Source organism: Aquila chrysaetos, chromosome 3 (genome assembly GCF_900496995.4).
Source record: "Aquila chrysaetos chrysaetos chromosome 3, bAquChr1.4, whole genome shotgun sequence".
In the NCBI taxonomy this organism is placed as follows: domain Eukaryota; kingdom Metazoa; phylum Chordata; class Aves; order Accipitriformes; family Accipitridae; genus Aquila; species Aquila chrysaetos.
This window is the reverse complement of record NC_044006.1, coordinates 51,129,536-51,151,671: the sequence shown is the minus strand read 5'-3', so window position 1 is coordinate 51,151,671 and position 22,136 is coordinate 51,129,536. Positions and strand designations below refer to the sequence as shown.

The 22,136-nt window shown below is 39.5% G+C and overlaps 1 protein-coding gene across 7 annotated transcripts in view; it reads right to left on the bottom strand.

Annotated features, from left to right (window-relative positions):
• The window catches only part of SLC25A13 (solute carrier family 25 member 13), a 105,827-nt gene that overhangs the window by 78,660 nt on the left and 5,031 nt on the right, over positions 1–22,136 (bottom strand). For 3 of the 7 annotated variants that reach the window (XM_030008925.2, XM_030008923.2, XM_030008921.2), the window contains one exon: positions 1,997–2,050. Coding sequence is in view for 6 of the 7 variants with exons in the window: in XM_030008923.2 (XP_029864783.1) it covers positions 1,997–2,050 (54 nt within the window). In the remaining variant the exon portion in view is untranslated. Of the gene's footprint in view, positions 1–1,996; positions 2,051–3,927; positions 3,949–9,688; positions 9,725–20,574; positions 20,590–21,980; positions 22,046–22,136 lie in introns of those variants that run through there. The other 4 variants (XM_030008919.2, XM_030008920.2, XM_030008922.1 and 1 more) reach the window with 4 other exon arrangements.

The window sequence follows — 22,136 nt, the reverse complement described above, 5'->3', positions numbered from 1 at the left end:
GAAGAAAAAGGAGCTGGAGGTGGTATTTAGTGTGCTCAACCACAACCCATTCAATCCACCAAAACTGAAAGCTGAGGAAGCTACAATCTTTAGAAACACCAGAGAAGTGAATACCTACAGGCAGGTAGGAAACAATTTTCACACTATTCTCAGCAAACCAACCAACCAACCCACCCCACCACAACTGAGTGCTGCCTTGTATTGCAGAAGGGACCAGGATTCTCTCTACTGTGTTTACTCTTTTCCTCAATGCTGCCACCTTCTCAGGTCAGCAGTCTACTCCCTGTCTGCCTTTTCTGCTGCCTTGCTCCTACTCTTCAAGCATTTGCCTCTAAAAATCACATTATCCCATCCTTTTTCAAAAGTCTTTTTGCTCTCCTGACAGACACAAGTTCCAGGACTTCATAAGTTAAATCCTGACTTCCTCAACTGAAAATCTGATTTCAGAGCTATAAATACTGACAGTATATGATAAAGCTATAAATACTGGCAGTATACATAGTGACACCCACACGTATTGTTAATAATAGCTCACAAGGGACAATGGAAAACATGCCAAGAAGTGCACGGAGAGTGGGGCATGATGCTGGAAAAAGGGAAGGTGGAGGGAGGAACTTGGAAAGATATGAGCTCTCTGAGGCACTCAACACCTTCATAATAATAATTCAGATACAACAGCTCCCTGTAGCACTGTGGCACCTACCTCAAATATATTCTCCAGACCCACCAATTCCTGTTCTCTTTTTTCATACCAGACTACCAAACTAATACAGACACTGTACTAATAAATCTTCGGAAGGTTAGGAATAGTTATTTAGATTTAGGAAATGGGTCAAAGAAAGCCAATTTCCAGCAAAACATTAAAGCACACTTCTCCCAAGTATACAAGCAAGTACACAAATAATTTCTTTACTTGCACACTTCTATAGCAGGCCAACACAGAAGGAATTCATCATGGTTTAACCCCAGCCAGTAACTAAGCACCACACAGCTGCTCACTCAACCCCCCCACCCAGTGGGATGGGGAGAGAATCAGGAAAAAAAGAGTAAAACTCGGGTTGAGGTAAGAACAGTTTAATAGGACAGAAAGGAAGAGAATAATGATGATGATGATAATAATAATAATACTAATAAAATTACAATAATCATAAAAGGATGGGAATATACAAAACAAGTGATGCACAATGCAATCGCTCACCACTCACCAACCGATGCCCAGTTAGTTCCCCAGCAGCAATTCCCCCCAGGCCAACTCCCCCCAGTTTATATACTGGGTATGACGTCCCATGGTATGGAATACCCCTTTGGCCTGTTTGGGTCAGCTGTCCTGGCTGTGTCCCCTCCCAACTTCTTGTGCCCCTCCAGCCTTCTTGCTGGCTGGGCATGAGAAGCTGAAAAATCCTTGACTTGGTCTAAATGCTACTTAGCAACAACTGAAAACATCAGTGTGTTATCAACGTTCTTCTCATACTGAATCCAAAACATAACACTATACCAGCTACTAGAAAGAAAATTAACTCTACCCCAGCTGAAACCAGATGAGAATTTTAGTTAAATAATAAATATGACCACCACTTCACAAGGTGATCTTCCCAACACTTCTACAAATTACAAAAGCAGAGATAACCCTGCAGGAAGGAAGGAAGCAAGGATGGGAGAAGAAAGTTTACCAAATGGTCTAACAGCAAGGTGTCTACACGAACATTTTACTATGTGTAGGAACAATATAGAAACTCCCACCACATTCTCCGAACAAAGCAGTTTTTTTCTAAGATAGTAATACTTCTTCTGAGTCAATACAATAATCACTCAGGAATATATCTGACTTCTTGGTGAGCATTGTTCAATTCTGATAATGGTATTTAAGTCTAACATGGTAATAATACAGTGAATGATTAATGGTTGGAAAAACTATCAAGAGTTGTATGCTGCAATAAAGTAGCAAAAGATATAAAAAATTTAAGCAAAAAGAGTAAAATATTTACTTTATACATACCTTCAAAAATATTGTTTTCAACTCAGCTGGATCAGCTCTCTTGGTTAGAGCCACCTACAAGTAAATACGATTACATTAATATGCATAATCTATAAAAAAGATGTCAAAGTGCCATTTAAAAGGAAGAATTCGAACAACAGAATGAGTGATGAAAATAAATGTTCACTTTAGATAAATTAGGTAGTACTTTAGCTGGCCATGCTTATTTTACTCATTTCACATTTACACTAAGTTATTCAGCATTTTTGTTGTAACTGCTTCCCTTATGCAACCCTGCAATTCTTAAACAAGCGCACATTAACAAGTCATAAAGACATTCAAGTATCAAATCTTTTCAACATACCTCTCTGCTGGGATTCGGCATTATACCATCTTTACCATATAGATTTTTATACTTCCAGCATCTTTCATCTAAGGATTTCAGAGTACCAAACGCAGCCCCCAGCTGATAGATGGCAAGAATAAAATACTCAGACTTACAAACTTGTCCAAGAAAACAACTACCTAAAAGACTGAATTCCAATGTAATTATTTGGCTTATTGGTACTTCTACTTCCTACTTCTAACATTTTAAACTATTTAAACTTACAGTGTAGACCTTTTTGATGAGATGAATTCAGGAAGCACAGTATCTACACTTTTCTGCAGATCAGACAACTAGCCAGTTTCCAACTAAAATCTAAGTTATACGTTTATCACCACAAACCCAAAGAAATAGGAATTTTTTTCCCCAAAACACTCAATTAAAAAACTTTCTATATCCACTATGGAGAGTAAGCCCATCACTATTTTCCTTGTTGACATACCATGCCATCCATTTGCTGCTTTTGGCAGTAAGTGGATTCATCCCCTCAGTCTGTGCCTGCTATAGAGTTTCCCTTTCTTTCTTCAGGATACTTTGATAAAATCTTGCTGGCCAACATAATAACCATCATCTGGTAAGTCAATTCAGCACATAAATCTATTTCTAATTAAAAAAAAATTACTTTGCAAACAAACCTGGATTTTCAAAAAACTTGTGAAAACATCTCTGTAATGGGGAATAAACAGCCAAAGGGCAAGACGTAAAAATCTTACCCTCACCTAAGAATTAAACATCAGAAGTGTTATCAATGAAACGTGACAAACTACTTTCTTGACTCTCCAGAGTAATGGTAGACTGTAAAAGCGAACGTGACTGCAAGTGCATTTCTAGTAGCACACTAGACTACTGCAGAAAATGGTAGGAATCTGTATAAGTCTGTACAACAGCATTATATCCTCAGACGTATATTTAATAAAGAATCTTTAATAAGTTTTTCCTCACCCTAAATGGGTCATTTAAAAATTAAAAAAAAAAAAAACAAAAAAGACAACAACAAAAAAAAAAATCCCCACCAAAAAAATCCAGAGTATTTTAAGAAAAGTGTATGAATAAGGTTTCTTATAAAATTCTAGAAGGCTTTTTTAAAAGGGAAAAACCACACCTGAAGTTATGCTAGGACTCAAATGACTGAGTCCACAGCTGGAGTCCCAATTCTGTGTTTGCACAGAAATCTGTGTGGAGGCAGTTGCAAAAAATCAAAGTGTAATTGTGAAGCTGGGAATCTAAAAATGTGTATTTTCTAAAGTATCAGCTGTCCTAAATGTAATCACTGTGTAGTAAGCAAAGATTTAATTTAAGCCCATTTGTAAAAATCTGGTACTCTAGAGTAATTGGGAACTGTGGAAAGAAAAAAACCCACCATTTCTATACTGCTGCAATCCAGAATCTTGCCACTATATAGGCAAACAAAAGACACTTCAAACACCTACAGGCATTAAAAATAAATCAGTATCACACTTCATCTGCCTTAAAGTTTAAATTTTATACTGTCCCAGAAATCTAAGCCTAAATAAACCAGGGATGAAAAGAACAAAGGAAAGGGGTACATGCTGATAGCTGAACTTACACTCATTTTCCTTTGGTTTCACTGACATTAATATTTTGAGAAACTCAGGAGACAAAATGTGCTCACAGCCCAGCTGCCATTTTTCAGCCCCCTTTTGATTATGGGTTGGTGTTTTTTTTACAGCAAGTTTCTTTCAAACCATATACTGAAAGACAGGCTGAAGCTGGTCAGGTCAATGAATGCATAGAGGCACTGCAGAACAGCAGCCCAAGCAGTGACTGTGGACCACTGCTTCCCTCCATTTCCCAAAGCCTACTTCCACATTCTTCCATTTCCCGCGAAATAGGATAGGAAAGGGATGGTTAGCACCACATTAATTGGTTTGTCCATGTGTCATCCACCAATGTCCATTTTGAAAGGTCTATTTGACCCTAATTAAGGAAAAGAGCCTCTATTACATTATGTTACAGCTTCAGGAGGACCGATGCTAATGCAGCCATACCAGTCCTAAAAGGAGAAGTATTTAATTTAGCCTTTCATCCATCTCCAGCTGTGGGCAAAGCTGAAGCTGCACACACAGACACAAGAACTGATCCCGATGACAGGCGTTACTAGCAGATTCCCCTTCTGGAAAAGGTCAAAATATCACTTTCAATACCATTCCGAAAATTGTTCCCAGTTAGGTTAGCAGTTGAAGGTGGGCTAAGTAACCTGATGCCAACAAGACTGCAAGCCAACAGGTAGCGTGCCTGATGAAAAGTGACTCACAGACACAGGCTGCTTCTCCTTCAGTCAACTCAGATGATATTTACTGACTTTCATAGAACTGGGCTTAGGTGATGTGTTTTGTTACTGGAAAGCCTTCTCCATTTTACTTTATCTTCTCTCCATAAGAAGCCTGAGAGAAAACCAGCTATGAGCTGGTAGGCATGACATCTCTCTAGTTGCCTGAGGAGGCATTTGATAAAACAGATCTGGCGGAAATAATGTTTGTTACTGCTCTTCACAAAGAGATGCTTTGTAACAGACACTAACACTTAAAAAAACCCAGTAACTTTTATTAAGTAAGGTTCAGTGAAGAAATCTCTCCAACAAACAACATTTATTTTTAAAAAAACAGGAGACAACAGGGAGTACAGAAACTAAAGTGCAGGATTGTAACAAAGTCAGGAAATGCTACAGAAAAGACTGGGATAACGTACAGAAAATGTCAGCAGGGATTTTCATTCCTAAGGCAGATACTTGGAAGTTTTAGCCAACATACTATGTGTATATGTGCATTATAATGTATACGAAGAACCAGCCAGCACAGGCAATATAAGAACTGAATTTAAAAATGCCGAAACCCTCCCATTAGCAATGACGTTCAGCAAAGGGAGACAGAGGGTGCACAGAGAAAGGGAAAGCTCTGTAAGTGAGGGGCAGTAACACACGGGTTGATTTGCACGCTGGAGCTGTTCATATCCTTAGACTCCCTTGCACCTTCGTCTTAATTTCAGCCCATTTTCTCCAGCAGAGCTCTTTTCTCCTTGCTGACTTATGCTCGATTTACAGTGACATGCATTTTCAGTCTCACTTCCACCCTCAATAACAAATGCAAACCGACTCTTCCCAGAAAAATATAACTGTACAACAACGCAAGAAAATAGAATCCATTGGGAATCAAAGAAAATTATATTACATTTCCAATCAACTCTATTAATATATTTGTCATACACATGGCAGAAGGAACAGGTTGTCAGATGGTATATGGTATCAAGAGATACAAAAGGACTAATAAAGTAGTGAGTGTGCTCCACCCAGTAAAGAACAACAACACAGGTGGGCAAGAGAGAAAAAGGGCAGTAGGAAAATCAAAATTAATGCCAATATAGCATTAACCTAATGGCAAACATAAGATGTCTGACCTTCTCACCTTTATGGTAAAGATCACTTTAGTAGCCATCGTTTGGATAGAGTAGAAAGGTGATGGGGATCCAGGAATACTTGGGAATTGCTACAACATTCCAGAAAGTTTATTGGGACAACAGCAAGTCCTAACCAAAGATAAAGAAATAAATATCTCTCATGTTGTTTCTTCCTCACGGTTTAACCTGAATAGAGCTCAAGCGTGAAGGAGAAAGTTGATGGAGGTAAAGATGTCCCCCTCTACCCTGATGATCTTTAAAAACTCCTGACACCAAGCAGGTAAGATGCTGGAGAGCAGCCATTCTCCAAGCAGAGAACCGGAGCTGTGGCAGGGCTGCCTCGCTGCTGGGCACTAGTGAGCTCAGTCTGTTTAATTCTAGAGAACACCATCTACAGGCACATACAGAGAGAAGATGTTTGATGAAAGGCCTAACAAGTGATCACAAGCTCGAGCAGCTTCATGTTGAAATGTAGACTATTTTTTAAGAGTTCTTCCATTCTTAAACACGACTAAAGAACACAATGTATTTGGCACCACTAAAAGAGCTCAAATCAAGATTGAAACCTCATGTATTCTAGAGGTATTCTTTAGTTTCATCACAAGTTATTGAGTCCACCTGTAAGACTCAAACACATGTGACCCAGTTTATTTAAGAGGTCAGATTAGATCACCGTAATGTTTCCTTCTGGCTAAGAGTATACATACACACTCAAAATGTGCCACTCCAAAGGAGATCAAACCAGGGTTTGACCTTACATTCCTGTTTAAATGAGTGACTGGAATATTGGAAACCAGCTAAAGCGCAGTTACTGGCCAAGATTGAATTCAGACCAGAAATCTATTAATACTGTGTAAGTATTATGCTAAAACAATGCTCCAGTTTGTATATTAGTAAAACTAACTTGCTTACTTAGATGAGAATCACCCTTCTTCCATATTTACACTAGTACTATCACAAACATACACAATCGTTCTTCTAACCTAGCAACTCCCCTTGGTCACTTTCCATCATCACACACAGCATCATAAGTTACAACAGTGTTCTGCATCAACATCTGTCCAAGGCACTGTCTCCTGTTTCAGCTGCCCCAATAACTGTTTTTCATTAGCCCAACAAGCTTCAGCATATTCTCACCTCAGCAAAAGCACTGCCATTCCTTCTGCTCAACAGAATCCAAGTAAAAGAACTTGACTGTGATCTGCAATGGAAAGTGAACTACACAGAACTCAGCATCACAGGAAAGTTTGCAAGCAAGATGTGGACCAGCTCACCAAGCAGGGAAGCAGACAACTGCAAGGAGAGCTGGCACAGAATGCAGATCAAAAAGACGTTCTTGCCAGACCTCCCTAACGGTAAGCTGAGTATTTCTCCTAGGCAAATATAATCAGATGGCATTTGACATACCTACCCAAAGGCTTAGGGTAAGAAGCACTGTAAGAGAAGCTGGTAACTACTAAGCAGGTACATTCAGCCTGATCAGTTTGAGCACAGTCACCTTGAGACAAAAACATTTATTTTCTAAAAACATTTCTCATCCTCAGAGTCGAACATTACAATTACATTTTGCAAAAGTGTAACCCTACACTAAGTAGCAATTACTGCATTCCTTTATCCAATAACACCTAGCTAAGCTAAGAAAAAGAAATGTTATTAACACTAATCAACAAAGTCTTTTTAGATCCTACAGGCTGATTCAGTATGCAGAGCTACCGAATAAACATTAATGAAACTAGACAGTTACGCAGAGACTACTCCATACAATGGTGAAGCAGAACAAAATTTGCTAGCTAACAGAGACAGCAAATCTCAGGCAAAACTATTCGCATCTATCTTCACTCTGTCACAATTATAAATCCTGGGCCATTCCCAGTTCAGCTTCTGCACCATGGTAAGTGGAAGTCTCACTTCCCTCAAATGCATCAAAGCTAACAGACTACTTTATTGGGCAATCAGCTGCTAGCTTTGATTCTACTTTCAAAGTCCCAAAGCAAATGCAGCTGGCTTGTTCATAAGATGGTTCTTGCACAAGGAGATTCCCAATAAACCATAGTATTTTTGCACACAACCTGACTGAGGACCAACACAGTTAGCAATTACATATACACAGGAAAATGCTTGTCCAGTTAGTCCAATGCTTCCAAGTAGGTACAGAAACCAATGTGGGAGTAGTGTATATCTTAAGGAAAACTGCTACAAGAATTTCCAAGAATAGCTAATTAATGCTACGTAAAAAGACATTTAGGCTGTGTACTTCTACAATTTTCCTACTTAAAGACCTGGAAAACAGAAGGACCATAAAACTAGCCCGATACTAAGGTAAAAGTAGGTAGGCATTGTCATTGCTCAGCAAAATTGTTTAATAAAAGGAAAAAGCATCACACTGTGACCAATACTATCGACTCCAAACTCTAAGCATGTATCAGAAGATGCAGTTAGGAACAAACCAGACTATTAGTTTGTAGTCAGCCTCTGGACTAGGACAAGGATGCAATTGCTGTCATTCCTACAACAAAACATGATGGACTACACGACAGTGAGAAACTGAACCTGAAACCAACTCTTTGTGAAAAACAGAAATTTCTCTTTCACTTGTCATGTTGGTATCAGAAAAAGCTCAGCTCTCCAATCACTTTACCTACCTACCTATCATAAACTGCTACAGTACTCTGACTGCATCAGCCCATCTTCTTCCTCAAAGTAATATTCCCTATTGTCTCATATCTCCTCTGTAACATGTTTTCACTCAGATGATCTTCAGGACTGTGATGCAAAGATACACAAGCAAGCTACTTCGCTATGGCCATTATGTAATATTTACATATCCCAATGTATCTCAGCAAACTAGAGCTCACCACTCAGTTGAAGAAATGCAATAATTATACGTCCTGGTTTCAGCTGGGATAGAGTTAATTTTCTTTCTAGTAGCTGGTATAGTGTTATGTTTTGGATTCAGTATAAGAAGAATGTTGATAACACACTGATGTTTTCAGTTGTTGCTAAGTAGTGTTTATATGAAGTCAAGGATTTTTCAGCTTCTCTCGCCCAGCCAGCAAGAAGGCTGGAGGGGCACAAGAAGTTGGGAGGGGATACAGCCAGGGCAGCTGACCCAAAGTGGCCAAAGGAATATTCCATACCATGGGATGTCATGCCCAGTATGTAAACTAGGGGGAGTTGGCCTGGGGGTGCAGATTGCTGCTCGGGAACTAACTTGGCATCAGTCAGCGAGTGGTGAGCAATTGCATTGTGCATCACTTGTTTTGTACGTTCCAATCCTTTTAGTATTATTACTGTAATTTTATTATTATTATTATCATCATCATCATCATCATTATTCTCTTCCTTTCTGTCCTATTAAACTGTTCTTACCTCAACCCATGAGTTTTACTCTTTTTTTTCTGATTCTCTCCCCCATCCTACTGGGGGGGGGGGGAAGTGAGTGAGCAGCTGCGTGGTGCTTAGTTGCTGGCTGGGGTTAAACGAGAACAATACATATTAAGGGTTCTTCAGTAAAAAAGTTTATTTTGAATGAGCTATTAATGAGAATGGTCAAATGACGTTTCCATCAACTCATGGGTATTTTTCAAAAATACCTCCCTCCTGCTCACCATAGATGGATGGGATGATAGAAGCTAACATTGTTACTTTGCTCTCCCTTTTGCTTCCTTACACCTTTCGGAAATGGAGGCATATCTAAGCATAATGAATGTCAACCTGCTAAAAAATATTTGGTGGCTATCTCAGCCCAGTTTAAACTTTCCATTTTGATTCTCCCAGGGCTTGTTCTGTTACAATGCACCATACAACCAGTGCATTGACCATAAGCTCAAGACATCAACTGCCTCACATTCATCTTCCAAAAGCAGTCCTCCCAGTGCTAGCAATTCATCTTCTAGAGCTAACTTCAGGCTTACATCTGGCAGGAAAACAGTCATCTCGTCCAAAGAAGCAAAGGATAGAAAAATTCTGCAGTATAACAGCAAGATCAGAAGTAGTTCCTGGAGGAAGCAGATTAGATAGCTGTTATCACTCAAAAATTGTCAGGGAGAAGTAGCAGGCTATTAGGGTAGAATAAAGTTTATCTGGCACCCAATGTTATTAGCATAAAGTATGTATTTGGACCAGGATTAAGCAATGGGTAAGCAACAATTAAGACAGAAGGCCATTTAACACTACGGTTCTCACAAGGTGACACCTTCAGGAAGCATCACCTCACAGCTATGCAGAGCACCAGTGACCTCTGGGAAAGCCATCACTGAATGCAACCTATAAGCTACTAACGAGCCTCTCCAAGGTCCTGGTGCTCATGGTGCTCAAGGTTCCCAGCAGCTCACAGCTCAACAGAGACAATCACTCCTGGTTTCACCTGGCTTTTAGCTCCAGTCTCCAACACCCAAATGCTTACTCCGCCCCTGGCATGGTACAAAGCAGCTTTTACAGCCTAAATGATCAGGTTCTTCTACCAAGACGAGTCACAAATCAAAAGATTCAAAACAATAGATATAATGCTTCACCACCAGGGAACTTCTTGAGAGTGCTGCACTGCACCTGACACCATGGAGTGCTGACAGCGACCTAAAAAGATGCATCCCATATTTTATCTGACACCTTCATAAATTACAGAACCAAGACAGCAAACAATGGCAGAAATAGACACCCTGAACAGTGTTACAGAAGGTCTCTCTGTGATTTTCTCTCCCAGATGTCAATGCAATGGAAGTTATACTGTGACACAAGGTCCCAGTGAGTGAGCAGGATCATTTGCAGCAATAAACAAAAAAACTGCTGCCCTTTGAAGAAAGCAAGCCTGGAGCAGTGCCGTACAGGGGTATCGTAACAGAATGATCTGCTCTTAGGTAAGAGATACTACTACTTCTGTAATAAGGAAAAAAAAATAATTATATGGATGTGCAATCAGTGCCTAAAAACTTGTGGAAAGGTCTGTCTCAAGTTGTTGCTAGAGTAACTGTTGTTATTTGTGACTTCATGCTTGTGAATGAGCAAGTAAAAGAAATGTGCTGGAGAAAAGTTCCTATACATTACATGTCTTGACTAATAATTGCATGACAGGAATTATGTAGGAATAACTGACAGGTAAATGTATTTTGTTTCAGTGTTGTGTTTTCTTCTTTGAACACGGAAGTTCACTTTTCAAGATCCTATCTATAATCAAATCCATCTATTCAACTCTATTGAAAATGCTACACCTCAGCAGCTCAGAGAACTGGGGAGGGTGTGGGAGTGGGCATGAATCCCTATGTGTGCATGGATCCAATTCTACAACCTTAAAAAGAACAAAAGACAACTGCACAATGGAAACAGCATCACACACACAAAGCGAACTTATTAAAGGCTATAAATGATGAAACTCAAAGAAAATCTTAAGTCCTGTGGTCAGGAACCCTTCCTCATAGCTAACAAAAATAACAGCAGCATTCCACCACATACTTAGGCAAATAATAACACTGTGCTACTTGAAACAATAAGAAAAAAAAATTAGGTTCTTTTTTCTTTTCTTTTTTGTCTGTTCAGCACTCAGCACAGTGGAGTATTGGGTCATGGGGAGCATGCCCATGCTCTGTGAAAGCTGAAAGAGTCACAGTAACTATCCACCTTCCAGATAAACATGCTAGTCAACCTCTGACTATGGAAAACCTAGACTTTCAAATAACAAAGTCTCTCTCTCTCCCTTAAAGATTTTTGCCTGTCATCTCAAAATACAAGTTTGCAAACACGCTCTCTTTTCCCTGCAAGCAATGGTATCACCGTTTGTCCAACTCCCATCAGATGGGTTTCAGTTTAAAATTATGAAATCAACTCCTTGAAGACAGGGCAATTATGAAGTAAAGGCAGTTTAACATTTTCTTTTACAATTCGTATCTTCAGTATTAACAATAAACAAATGCTTGCTGCTTAAATATTAGCTGATTACACAGTTACCACAGGCCACTGTGGCCATGTAACCTTCATTCTTGCTAAGAGCTTGAACAGAAAGTTGAAGCTATCAAAGAAGGTACTTGGAAACAATTTGCAGTTTCATGTGGGAATATTAAATAATCCAATGAAGACCTAAATCATTTATGTAAGGCAGTAACTGTAATACTAAAGGTTTATCTGCCAGTGACTTGCTGCAACTTAGTCAAAATTGTTAAAGAGTTCACAATAACTCTCTGTAATTTGCAAAAGTTGTAAGATACCTGACAACAATAATTAAAAACTTCTCATCTCCTTAAGAAACAGCGGAAACATTTCCAGCATTTTAATACATTTTAATTAGAAACTATTCTGATTTTAGCTTGAATTATTTTGGCTTCTCATCTGTGAGTCTATTTTATTACGTATATTTGCATAAAGCAATAACTGTTTCATTAAAGCATTAAATTTACTTCTGCTGCACTGCCCTCAGAATATTTTTGTGAGATCATTTGGTTGCAGTGGAAATTATGATGATGTCAAACTGAGCATTTTGATTTAAAGATAGGAATTAAAAAAAAAATCCTAAAATTACTTTCAGGCAGGCATCTTTAGCAGAGTGGAAAACAGAATTAATTTTTTTTTTTTTTTTCCCCCAAGAAAGAGATTTCCATTTTCTTAGGGGGCACTGCAGTTAAACTAAAAACTAAAAATACCAGATTAACCAAACACAGAGCAGAGTTTAAGATACTAGAGAAAATCTAGCACTATTCATTCAATTTCTCATTAACCAGGAGTTCTACCATTTCATTCCTTGGACACTTGGGTTGATGTCAGCACCCTGACATCACCAAATGAATTCAGAGCAGTCCGTCAGCCGTCCCACTGTATGCTACTGGTATCAGCTGACAATGTAGTTCACTTTTTGTCATCAACTGTCAAAAACGTAGTAAAAGTCCAAAAACTTCTTTCTGACCAGTTGATCCAGCCCTCTGAAATGCAAAAAATTAATGCTTTGCCTCATAAAAACGCTGGGTGATCAAGCAGTGATTACTCCTGACAGCTTTTGCAATCTGTGCCAGCCCAGGAAGTCTTCAAACAGTGAACAGAAAGGCCAGGAGACCTCACACTAGTTTTCATTATATATCCCCTTGTTTAATCAAACTGTGGGTCACACACAACACAAAGTACCTCCAGGTTTTCAAAGCCACAAAAGAATTGTAGACACATATTCTGTATAAAACTTTCTAATAACACAGAAGGAAAATAAGTGTGTTTGACAGTCTTTTTGTGCATGCTTTGCTAAGCTGCTTACATCATTTTCAAAAGTTCAGTTCCCTCTTTCCGTCCTTCTCTCCCCACTCATCCACAAGAAAAAGGGGAAAAGCTGGTTCACTATCCTTAACTTGTCAGTCGCACACAGAATAAAGAACTATTAAGTGCTATTTTAATTATACAGTATTTGGGTTGAATGTTTACACACTTGAGAATTAAGTATTCTGGTTTGGGCTATTCTCATAACTGAGATACTGAATCTATAGGTTACGTGTAATGGAACACCAAAAGCAAATTGCAGTAAGTTCACAGTCACTGTCATTTTCTACTGTGAGAAGAAAAGAGAAACCCAAAACTTTTGTAGTACAATGTTCAAAATGCAGAAGAGACTGAACCCACTGCTTCACACCAGTCTTGAAAGTAAAGATGCAGACCAAGTAACTGATTTGGGTGTGTGAACAGAGTAAAAGCAATTGTAGAAAGTTTGTTGTTGCCATGTTTTCCTTTTGAACAGCATCAACACAGGACTAATTCATGATCTTTACAAAGTAGTTTCCAGTTAGACTGACACACAATGGCAAGCAGCATTAGACAGGTGAAGTGACAGGAAGGAGGAAGGCTGACTTGATGTCAGTGACAAAAACTATTTTAATGGAAATGTGAAATTATTCAAAAATTTCTTCCCCTAAACACGTGAAGATTTCTCTAGTCAGATTCAGACTGCACAATGGGCTGAGAGCAGGAATCAGCCAGACACAGTATTTTTACATACCACATTTTTTCTAATGGCTTTTCATACTTGGTGCCTCACTTAAAGGTTTCTTCTGCCAAAGATCTGTTAAATCAGTGATGTTCCATCAAACAGTAGTTGTCAAACATGATAAAGACCTACAATAATAAAATACGTGACCAAGAGGTTTTAGTAGCCGAGGGTCCAGGGAAGAGTGGAAATAGGCCGTATTTCCAAGGCACAGAAAGATGACAATAATAACGAACAGCCTGCTGTTTGTTCAGTAATACTAATTTTCAGACCTCTTTTCTTCTATCCTAAAATCAGACCTATGTATCAGGTCATGCAATGGATGGATGCGACAAGAAAGTCACGTAACAAAGGACAGATGATAATGCTTGACTGCTACTGCAGAACATACCTTTCAATTTAAGTCCTTTAAGCAGGGAGCCTCCCACCCTGCTACTGATACAGGACAACATCCTAGTCTATCTCCCTCACCGTAACATCACACACCAGACCAGAGACTCGACTAAGAAGCTGTAGTGTGCACGTGGCGTAAAAGAACTGCAGAAAAAATGCAAAACACCACCACAAACACGCAAAAGTAGGAAGAAGCATTAAGGCAGGAGATGAGATCTCATTTCTCAGTGTAGGAAACCATGTGTGCGCACACCTTTGAACACAGACCTCCAAACCAGAGTTGTGTGCACAGACATAAAATCTTTGTGTCATGATACTGCTGATGGCCTTTTATGCTTTTGAGATGTTACCTGCATTTTGAGTAACACCTATCAGTCTCTGATGAAGCATGTAGTCAGATGCCGCTCAAGCTACTCAAACACTGAATAATTCACTCTAATTTACTCCTTAAAAACTATTATAATTTACTGCTTTACTTAGATGAAGGGGGCACATTTGCTAACTTCCCAGAATTAAATATCTATTAACTGAGGCAAAAACCCCAAACCCCAAATAAGTGATGGTTCTATTGGCTGAGAGAGTTCAGGGAAGCTGGGATAAGAAACAGCAACTTAAATATGAAGACAATTAGAATTTATTCTTCCTACTGGCTCGATGACTGGCATTTGGCTCGGGATCATCCTTGTGAAAGCATCCTCCCCTGTTGATTAAGTGTACTTTTAGACAGCATGCAAACACTATCAGGAAGAAGGTAGAAAAAAATGTGTGCCCTTCTATGACTCCATATTCTGAAATCTACAGACATTTTTCCCAGTACACAACGTCAGAAAGAAAAACAAAGAACAGAGAGTGCTAGTTGTTGTTCTCTCCTCATCTTGTAAAGCCAGCCCTAAAAAAAACTCCAACCTGCCAAGGAGCCTTCTTTGAACCTTCCATTTCCTGATAAGTTTAAACTTATCTTCTCAGATAGAAATGAAGCTCAGCTCCAGGTAAGAACATTTTTAAATATTCAGTGAATAAATACCAGGCAGTAATCACCTGCAGAAACTGAAATACATGAAGAGATAAATACAAAATTGTGCATGAAGCTGGAAAAATCTGTGGTCAATAGCATTTTACACAACAATCTGAATTCCAGTAAATCAGTTTCAATTACGAAGGAAGTACCAACAAGATTACAGTGTCACAAATGGAGAGAGAGAGAAAGAATAAATGCTATTGGTGAAATCACAAATGAAATTCACATACAACAGATCACTGTTCTCGTCCTTTTCCTAAAGTTTTCAGTTTAAGAAAAATTTGTTCAACTATACCAGAAGTATACAGACTTTGATCTCCTATGCTTCCCTCTCTGTGCAGTTCCACAACTACTCAGAAATACTATGTTTTAATTTGCTCAACACCTGTTTAGCTCAAGAGCCAAGGTTTTAATACTCCAGAACACTAATTATGTAAAGGCATCTGAAGGAGGAGGGGAAAAAAATCTGCTTCTACCTATTTATAAGGTTGGCTAATAACTATGGTCATCTAACTACACAACACCTTCTTCTGTATTCCAGCTGTGGAATTAAGGTTGCTCTTTGCAATTCTTCAATTGCCCTAATCATCAAGGACATAAAAATCATGGTTGTAAAAACCACATGTATTACCCTTCTGATAGGTCCCCATAATTGCAAAAATAGCCTTTAAAAGCCTTGAAATTTTTATACTGATGAGAAATTTTTTAAAAACTAGACTTCAAGAGTTTGAGGGTATATTACCTTCACATGGGATTGATTTACGGTGGGACGTGAAGACTGGAAAAAAATTAAAGACTATATGCTAATACCCTTCAAGCAAAACTATCTTCTTAATATTTCTCTTTTGAACGGAAGACATAATCAAGTTCCAGCTATATAATTTGTGGCTAATCTCGATATAACCTCACGATAGTTCTACAGATAACTACAACTCTAGGATTGTCATTGCTGGCTTACCAAAACTTGGACCTTAGCAGGTGAATTTAATTCTGTATTCTGGCAGCTTTTAGAAAATAATATATGCTGGTCAAAAAGCATTTGATGTGCTTTAAAAAGGTCAGTTTCTGAAAGACCCTTCTTCAGTTTACAACTTATCATTAACCATTTGCCTCCCTGATCAGTCTGTTTTGCTGTCAGACATTCCTGTCCCAGATACCTGAGAGAGGTGCTGGAGCAGTACATTCTTTATCTGCTTTCTGTGAAGCACTGCACTTCACAGAAAAGGTGATCCTACATGCCTGAATAAAGACACATGTCTGTGTGTTTCTCTCCACATTACATCAAATTTAATTAACCTAGCAGTATGCAAGAAGATGCAGTGTTAACATCTTTTTTTCACTATTTGCACCTGCATTTAATCAAAGAGAAGTAGTAATAATTCAAACAGCACTATATGGCTGGGAAGTCTTCACTTGCCATAAGGACAGTTTGTGGAGCAAGAATTAACAGTTTCAAGAGCAGTTATCTGTCCTATTCATTGCAATCACAGCCACCTAAAATATTAACAGTAAGAATGCCAAAAATGTGGAAAGACTAGGAGACAAGACAGACTCATATGAAAATCTGCAACATCTACTGAAAACAAGAGGCTATTCGGACACTAGTTGACCGAGAGCTTGGTGAAAACCAAAATTCTCACCTCTCAGCTTCCACAGCAAACACTGTGGTGTAACTATGCCCTACCTAAAACCAAATGAAGCTCTAACTGATGGCAAGCCTCAGGTCTTCCAAAAAGCCTACATCTAAATTCAGTAAACTCCAGCAATGGTGCTTGAGAAGGAACACAAACTGTCAGGCATAAGAAAGGCTGCTACAGGGACAAAACCACTCTCTATCCCACAGACAGATGTGGATAGTAAAGAAAATGTGTCACTTAAGAATGGAAACGTATTTTAGAATAACTAAAGCAATCACAAGTTGCAGTAGTACTATTTATTACAGTAAACTCAGATTGGATAAGTTTTCCAAATACGATATCTGGGTTAAGAAAAACAACACGATGATGAGTCCCATAAAAGGTCCCAGGTGCCTGTTCCCAGAGGGATATAAACCTCCCTCCAGCTCTGGCCCAAAGCCTTTGAGAGTGGGTCTCCTGCTGAAGGGATGAACAAAGCACCAACATTATTTATGCTAACATGAATTGGCTGGTAGGAAGCAAGACTGAGGTGATGTGGAGGTCATAGTCATAAAGGCAACAGTAACCTAAAACAAATGCATGAAACCTCTTTGTAGCTAGGTTTTTCATTTTGACCTCTATACAGTTGAATATGGATATTTTATAAAATGCCATCATGCTTAAAAATTCACATAGGTATCAATAATTCAAAAACTACCAATCTAAGAAACAAAACAAAGTTTATTGCATCTCATGCAAGCTTCCATCATCTTCACCACTAAAGTCACTCCCCTTTACTCTCCCACATTTCTAAAGGGAGAAGAAAGCCTCAGAGAGTTAGGATTTCACCAGCTGCCTGACTCCTATGGGCTAAGGACATCTTCTGTGCCTGGTGTTGAGCTAGAACTGATCAGCACTGTTAGAAAAACCTGTAGGGACCAGCTAGCCTAATCAAGGCAAATAGTACCATAAACTTGCCTAAAACAAGTTACTCCTCCTACAGCAACGTCAGTTCACATTTGAATACATAAATAAGCCAATCAGAGACACATCTTTTAAAAAACAACACAACACTAAACCATTTGCAAGGGCAGTCTGATTTTTTATTTCTGCTTTCATGGAAAATTCACATCAAACTTTTCCTTTTAAAAATGCTCCTATCAGTCCAGTTACTGGGCTATATAGAGAAAATGGGAAAAAAGACTTTTGAAGAGTTTAGTATAAATATTTAAGAGGAAAATGGTGACTGAGTTTTATTGGTGTTTCAGTTCCATTTTCTACTTTCCCCCTTCTGAACATTTAAACTGACTGTCGCCCACTGGCATTTAAATAACTAGTGGGTACATCGGTTGACCAATTAGTTCTATGACAACCTCACAATTTTGCCTATGCAAAACGTAGAGTTACATCCCCATGGCTACGTTCTTGCACCATGCCTCTTATGTTTAGGGAAAAAGCCCTAGCACCTCTATGGTTATCCTGTCATGAGCCAAGCATGAAGGGTTGTCAACGAACAAACTGCCTGATCCACAGGAAACAGCATAGACCTAATTTTGGTAAAAAACAATTCCTTCTCATTTCTCTGCTGAGCAGTGGAAAATGCAAAAAATATCTGTAAATGCCAGACAGTAAATAGTCCACATAACTCTTTATGCTGCTTTGCTGTGAACCATATTAAGGAACTGATCTGATTTAAAGCAAACAAAAGCAAGCTATATATATAAAAAAAGAAGCTGTGCTACTTTTTGCCAAGTCAGTTACCCACTCTAATTCACCATTACATTACTCTAGTATTGCTACTGCATGTTTAGTATTATCCAAGTTGAATCACAGCTTCATGGCTACCACTGGCTTTCAAAAAATGCAGTGACCTCGCAGTTCAGAAAGCAAACAGGTACCTCTCCATTCTAACCCAACTAACAGAACAGATACAGTGAGTTCAGCCCTAGCACCAGTGCAGAGAGACTATCAGCTCAGTCTCAGGAAGGGAAAACAGGCAAAGAACCAGTCCCAGAGGCCTGATCCAGTCTAGCCTACAACTCCAAAAAAGAACCAGTAACCTCCTAAAACTATGGAAGTAGTGATGACACTAAGAAGATTTTAAAATCATTGTTAAAAGGTTTGGCTGTCTGGGCACAAGTCTGCCACTCTCAGTGCACTCTCTACAAATAAAACGTGTGTTTATGTATTTGCAAACTCCACTTTGCTTGGCCTCTGAGGGTCAGATCCATTAGCACGCTCCACTACCTCAGTCACAGCCTGATGCAAGAACCAATCCACCTACGAGCAGAAAGGCACATGCGACTTACGATTTTCAGGATTCCAGTTCCACCAAGGTGCACATCCAGAAGCACCACAGTCCTGGCTGAGCACATACAGACGTTTCAAACACGCTGAACAGGCGTCTCCACTCCAGCCCAGCAACCACGCATGCAACACATTTAAGGTGCATTGGCAGAACTGTAGCAAGCATCAAGCACAGCAACCCTCCAAAACTGGCAGGTGGAGGTATCATTCATGCAAAATGCATAAACACCGCGAGCAACAGAGAATCCAAATCTCCCCCCCTCCCAGCTGGCTGCCTTAATTGCTCGCAACTGAATCCGGTTCTGGCCCACTCCTCTGCCCCCCAGTCCTTGTGTTGCTAACTACACAGCATGCCTGACAGAAATAACAGATGCAAGCCTTGCCGTTTGAAAATCCTCCTGGGACATCCCTATCTTTTCATTTCCCACTGGCTGACTTAGATGCTCCCTAGTCAGCATCCTGGCTGTTGTGGTTCCTGTTCCCGGACACCTCAGATAGGTTTCCTAATTCTACTTCCAAAGCCAAGTGAATAAAAGTTAGGCATGGAGATGTTGATCTAGAGAACACCAAAGAGTCTTCTTAGCCTAAACTCCAAGCTCTGGTTTTCACATGGCCAGGAGTAAGCCAGGGAGTAAGGCAGACCTTCAAGGAGACCCAAAGAGTGACCTTACTGGTCAGCATAGAAACAGTTCTTGCAGGCTGCCTAGGCATGCAAGACACCAGAAGCATATGAATCCAGCAGCTGAGGTTAGGGACCTCACAAGTATCTAACAAGAGGAATTTGATCAGGCTTGTGACAAGCTCTATTTCTTCTGTTTCTTCTCCAAACGTACATAGTTTGGTATACGTGCGTTCAATTCTCCACTCTCTCTCAAATGTTACTTTTTTTCCCTTTTCAGAGAAAATGAAAAATGCCAACAACCCACTCCTTATGAGCAATTTCATACTTTAACACACTGGGTTTTGTGCAGGCCAAGTAACATTTTTGGTAAAGAATATAATTGCAATTGCACGTTTCTAAGGTATTGTAAATAGCATGAAATTATTTTAAAATGTTATGAAAATGCATTTGCAGTGTTCCTTTAAGTGTTTTAACAAAGCTTGAGTTGAAATTGCTTTATTCCAAAGCAATCGAAGACAAGAGTATTTTTACAAGGACCTCTTTATCTCCCTTCAAATGACTGAGATACAGATACTTTCCAGAAAGAGAATGCACCAGAAAATATGCAACCTTATGTTTTACTATCCATAGTTATCTAGCACCATAAAACATCAGCTACTCTGCTTCTGAAGATTGTGTTGTAGCTGGAGCAAAACAGCATGATTAGCATTCACAGTAGCGCCCAGAGGCCTTATGCAAGTTTAGGTTTGGCGCCATACAAACATACAGGCTCTATTCAGTACAGCGAAGCCATTCTATAGCCAAAGCAGCAGCGTTTCCACAGATCAAAAGCAAAAATGAAGCTAAAATTAAGCAGCACAATCATGCCATCTTCCAGGAAATACAGTATCACATACCTCCTTGTCATACTCCTTGGACAACATAGATAAATAAAATAGATATTGGCCTAAACAAGCTGGTCAGAAGACACATTGTTATCATTCAGGGCTGTAAGCTTGTCTACATTACAGGAACAGAAGTGCCTTTAACATATTGTTTGATGCACACTCGGAACAGCTTCTCTAACCTCCTGGGACACAAAGCTGCATAGAACGAGGAATTAATTTCCCAATGTGGTAAGATCCAGATAACTTTACATACTTTTCAGCGGACATCACAACAGACAAGATGCACGTAAGGATGTACACATAACTGTTGGGTCCAGTAAGACTCTCCTAGAGCTATACATGAAGCAAGGTCACCCTGCAATTCCTCTTACAGGGATACCAGAATGGAGAAGAGCAAGTTTCAAAAACTTGTTAAAACCACTGGCAGTTGCAACATGCGATCCCATCAGTACCTCTCTAACATATTAAAGACATAAACTGACCTCTTTCACCACCTCCTCTTGCTCCCACCTTGCTCTGATAAGGAAAGGGGGATAGGGGGTGGGAACAGTAGTACAAAGAAACACATAAACTCAATTGAGACAAAAGCCCCAGTGTAATAAAACTCCTTTTCAGGGTAACTCGGCATTCACTGCAGAAGAGAGCTGTATGGACTTTTTCCACAAGATAGTCGCTCTGCGAGTGCCTTCCCTGGAATTATTCTTGCCAGTGGGCCCCGTAAATCGCCGTGCACCTTGTGGGATTAGGACTCAAGCAGTCCTCCTAAGGGTAAATGGCATAAGCAAAGACTTGTGCAGTAAAAGAAACCAAATGAGACTAAACACATAAACAATGGCAGGGATGACAGGGAAGGGAAGTAAATTATTTGCTTTCTCCTCTGTTTCATCGTGCATGCTACTTTGTCCTTAGAAAAGGTTTGAAGTTATCAGCACTCACACAAATTCAGTGTCCCTTTATCAGGCAAATTCTGGTCTCTTAAGAAGTCAAGATGCAGTAATAAGTCATAAGCAGCATAAATACACATGTTTTTTCTGAGGGTGAAGTGGAAAGAAGAGTCTCGTGATACATAAGGTGTTTTAAGAATTTACAGACTTATGCGCAGTTCCAAAATGTAACTACAGATCAGCGAGCACCACTGGACCTGTACAGACTAGCAATAGGATTTTCCATGTGGATCTTACATGGTGCTTTCACATCCAAAAAAATTACCATGGTGCCATTAAGCATCATGACACTATTAACTCTACAGTACACAAACTCAGTGATGCTTCAGAGACACACAGCTTGCTCTCTCTTTACTCATCAACCACTTTCACCCCACAATTTTCATCTCACTGAGTGGCTGGAGCCTGTCCATAAGGGACTCCACTCCTTTCATGGACACAGTAGCCCATCATGATGCTAGGATCCCTCACCTGTTCCTTTCTGAGGGCCCAACGAATCCACATGTAATGCAATGCAATTCTTCTCTTCCATTTTGCTGGAGGAAGGGAAGAAAGGCATCATCGAGGGCAAGAAGAATGAATTCAGTCTGTTCTCAGGCACACCCCACCCTCCTGCTAGCACAGGGG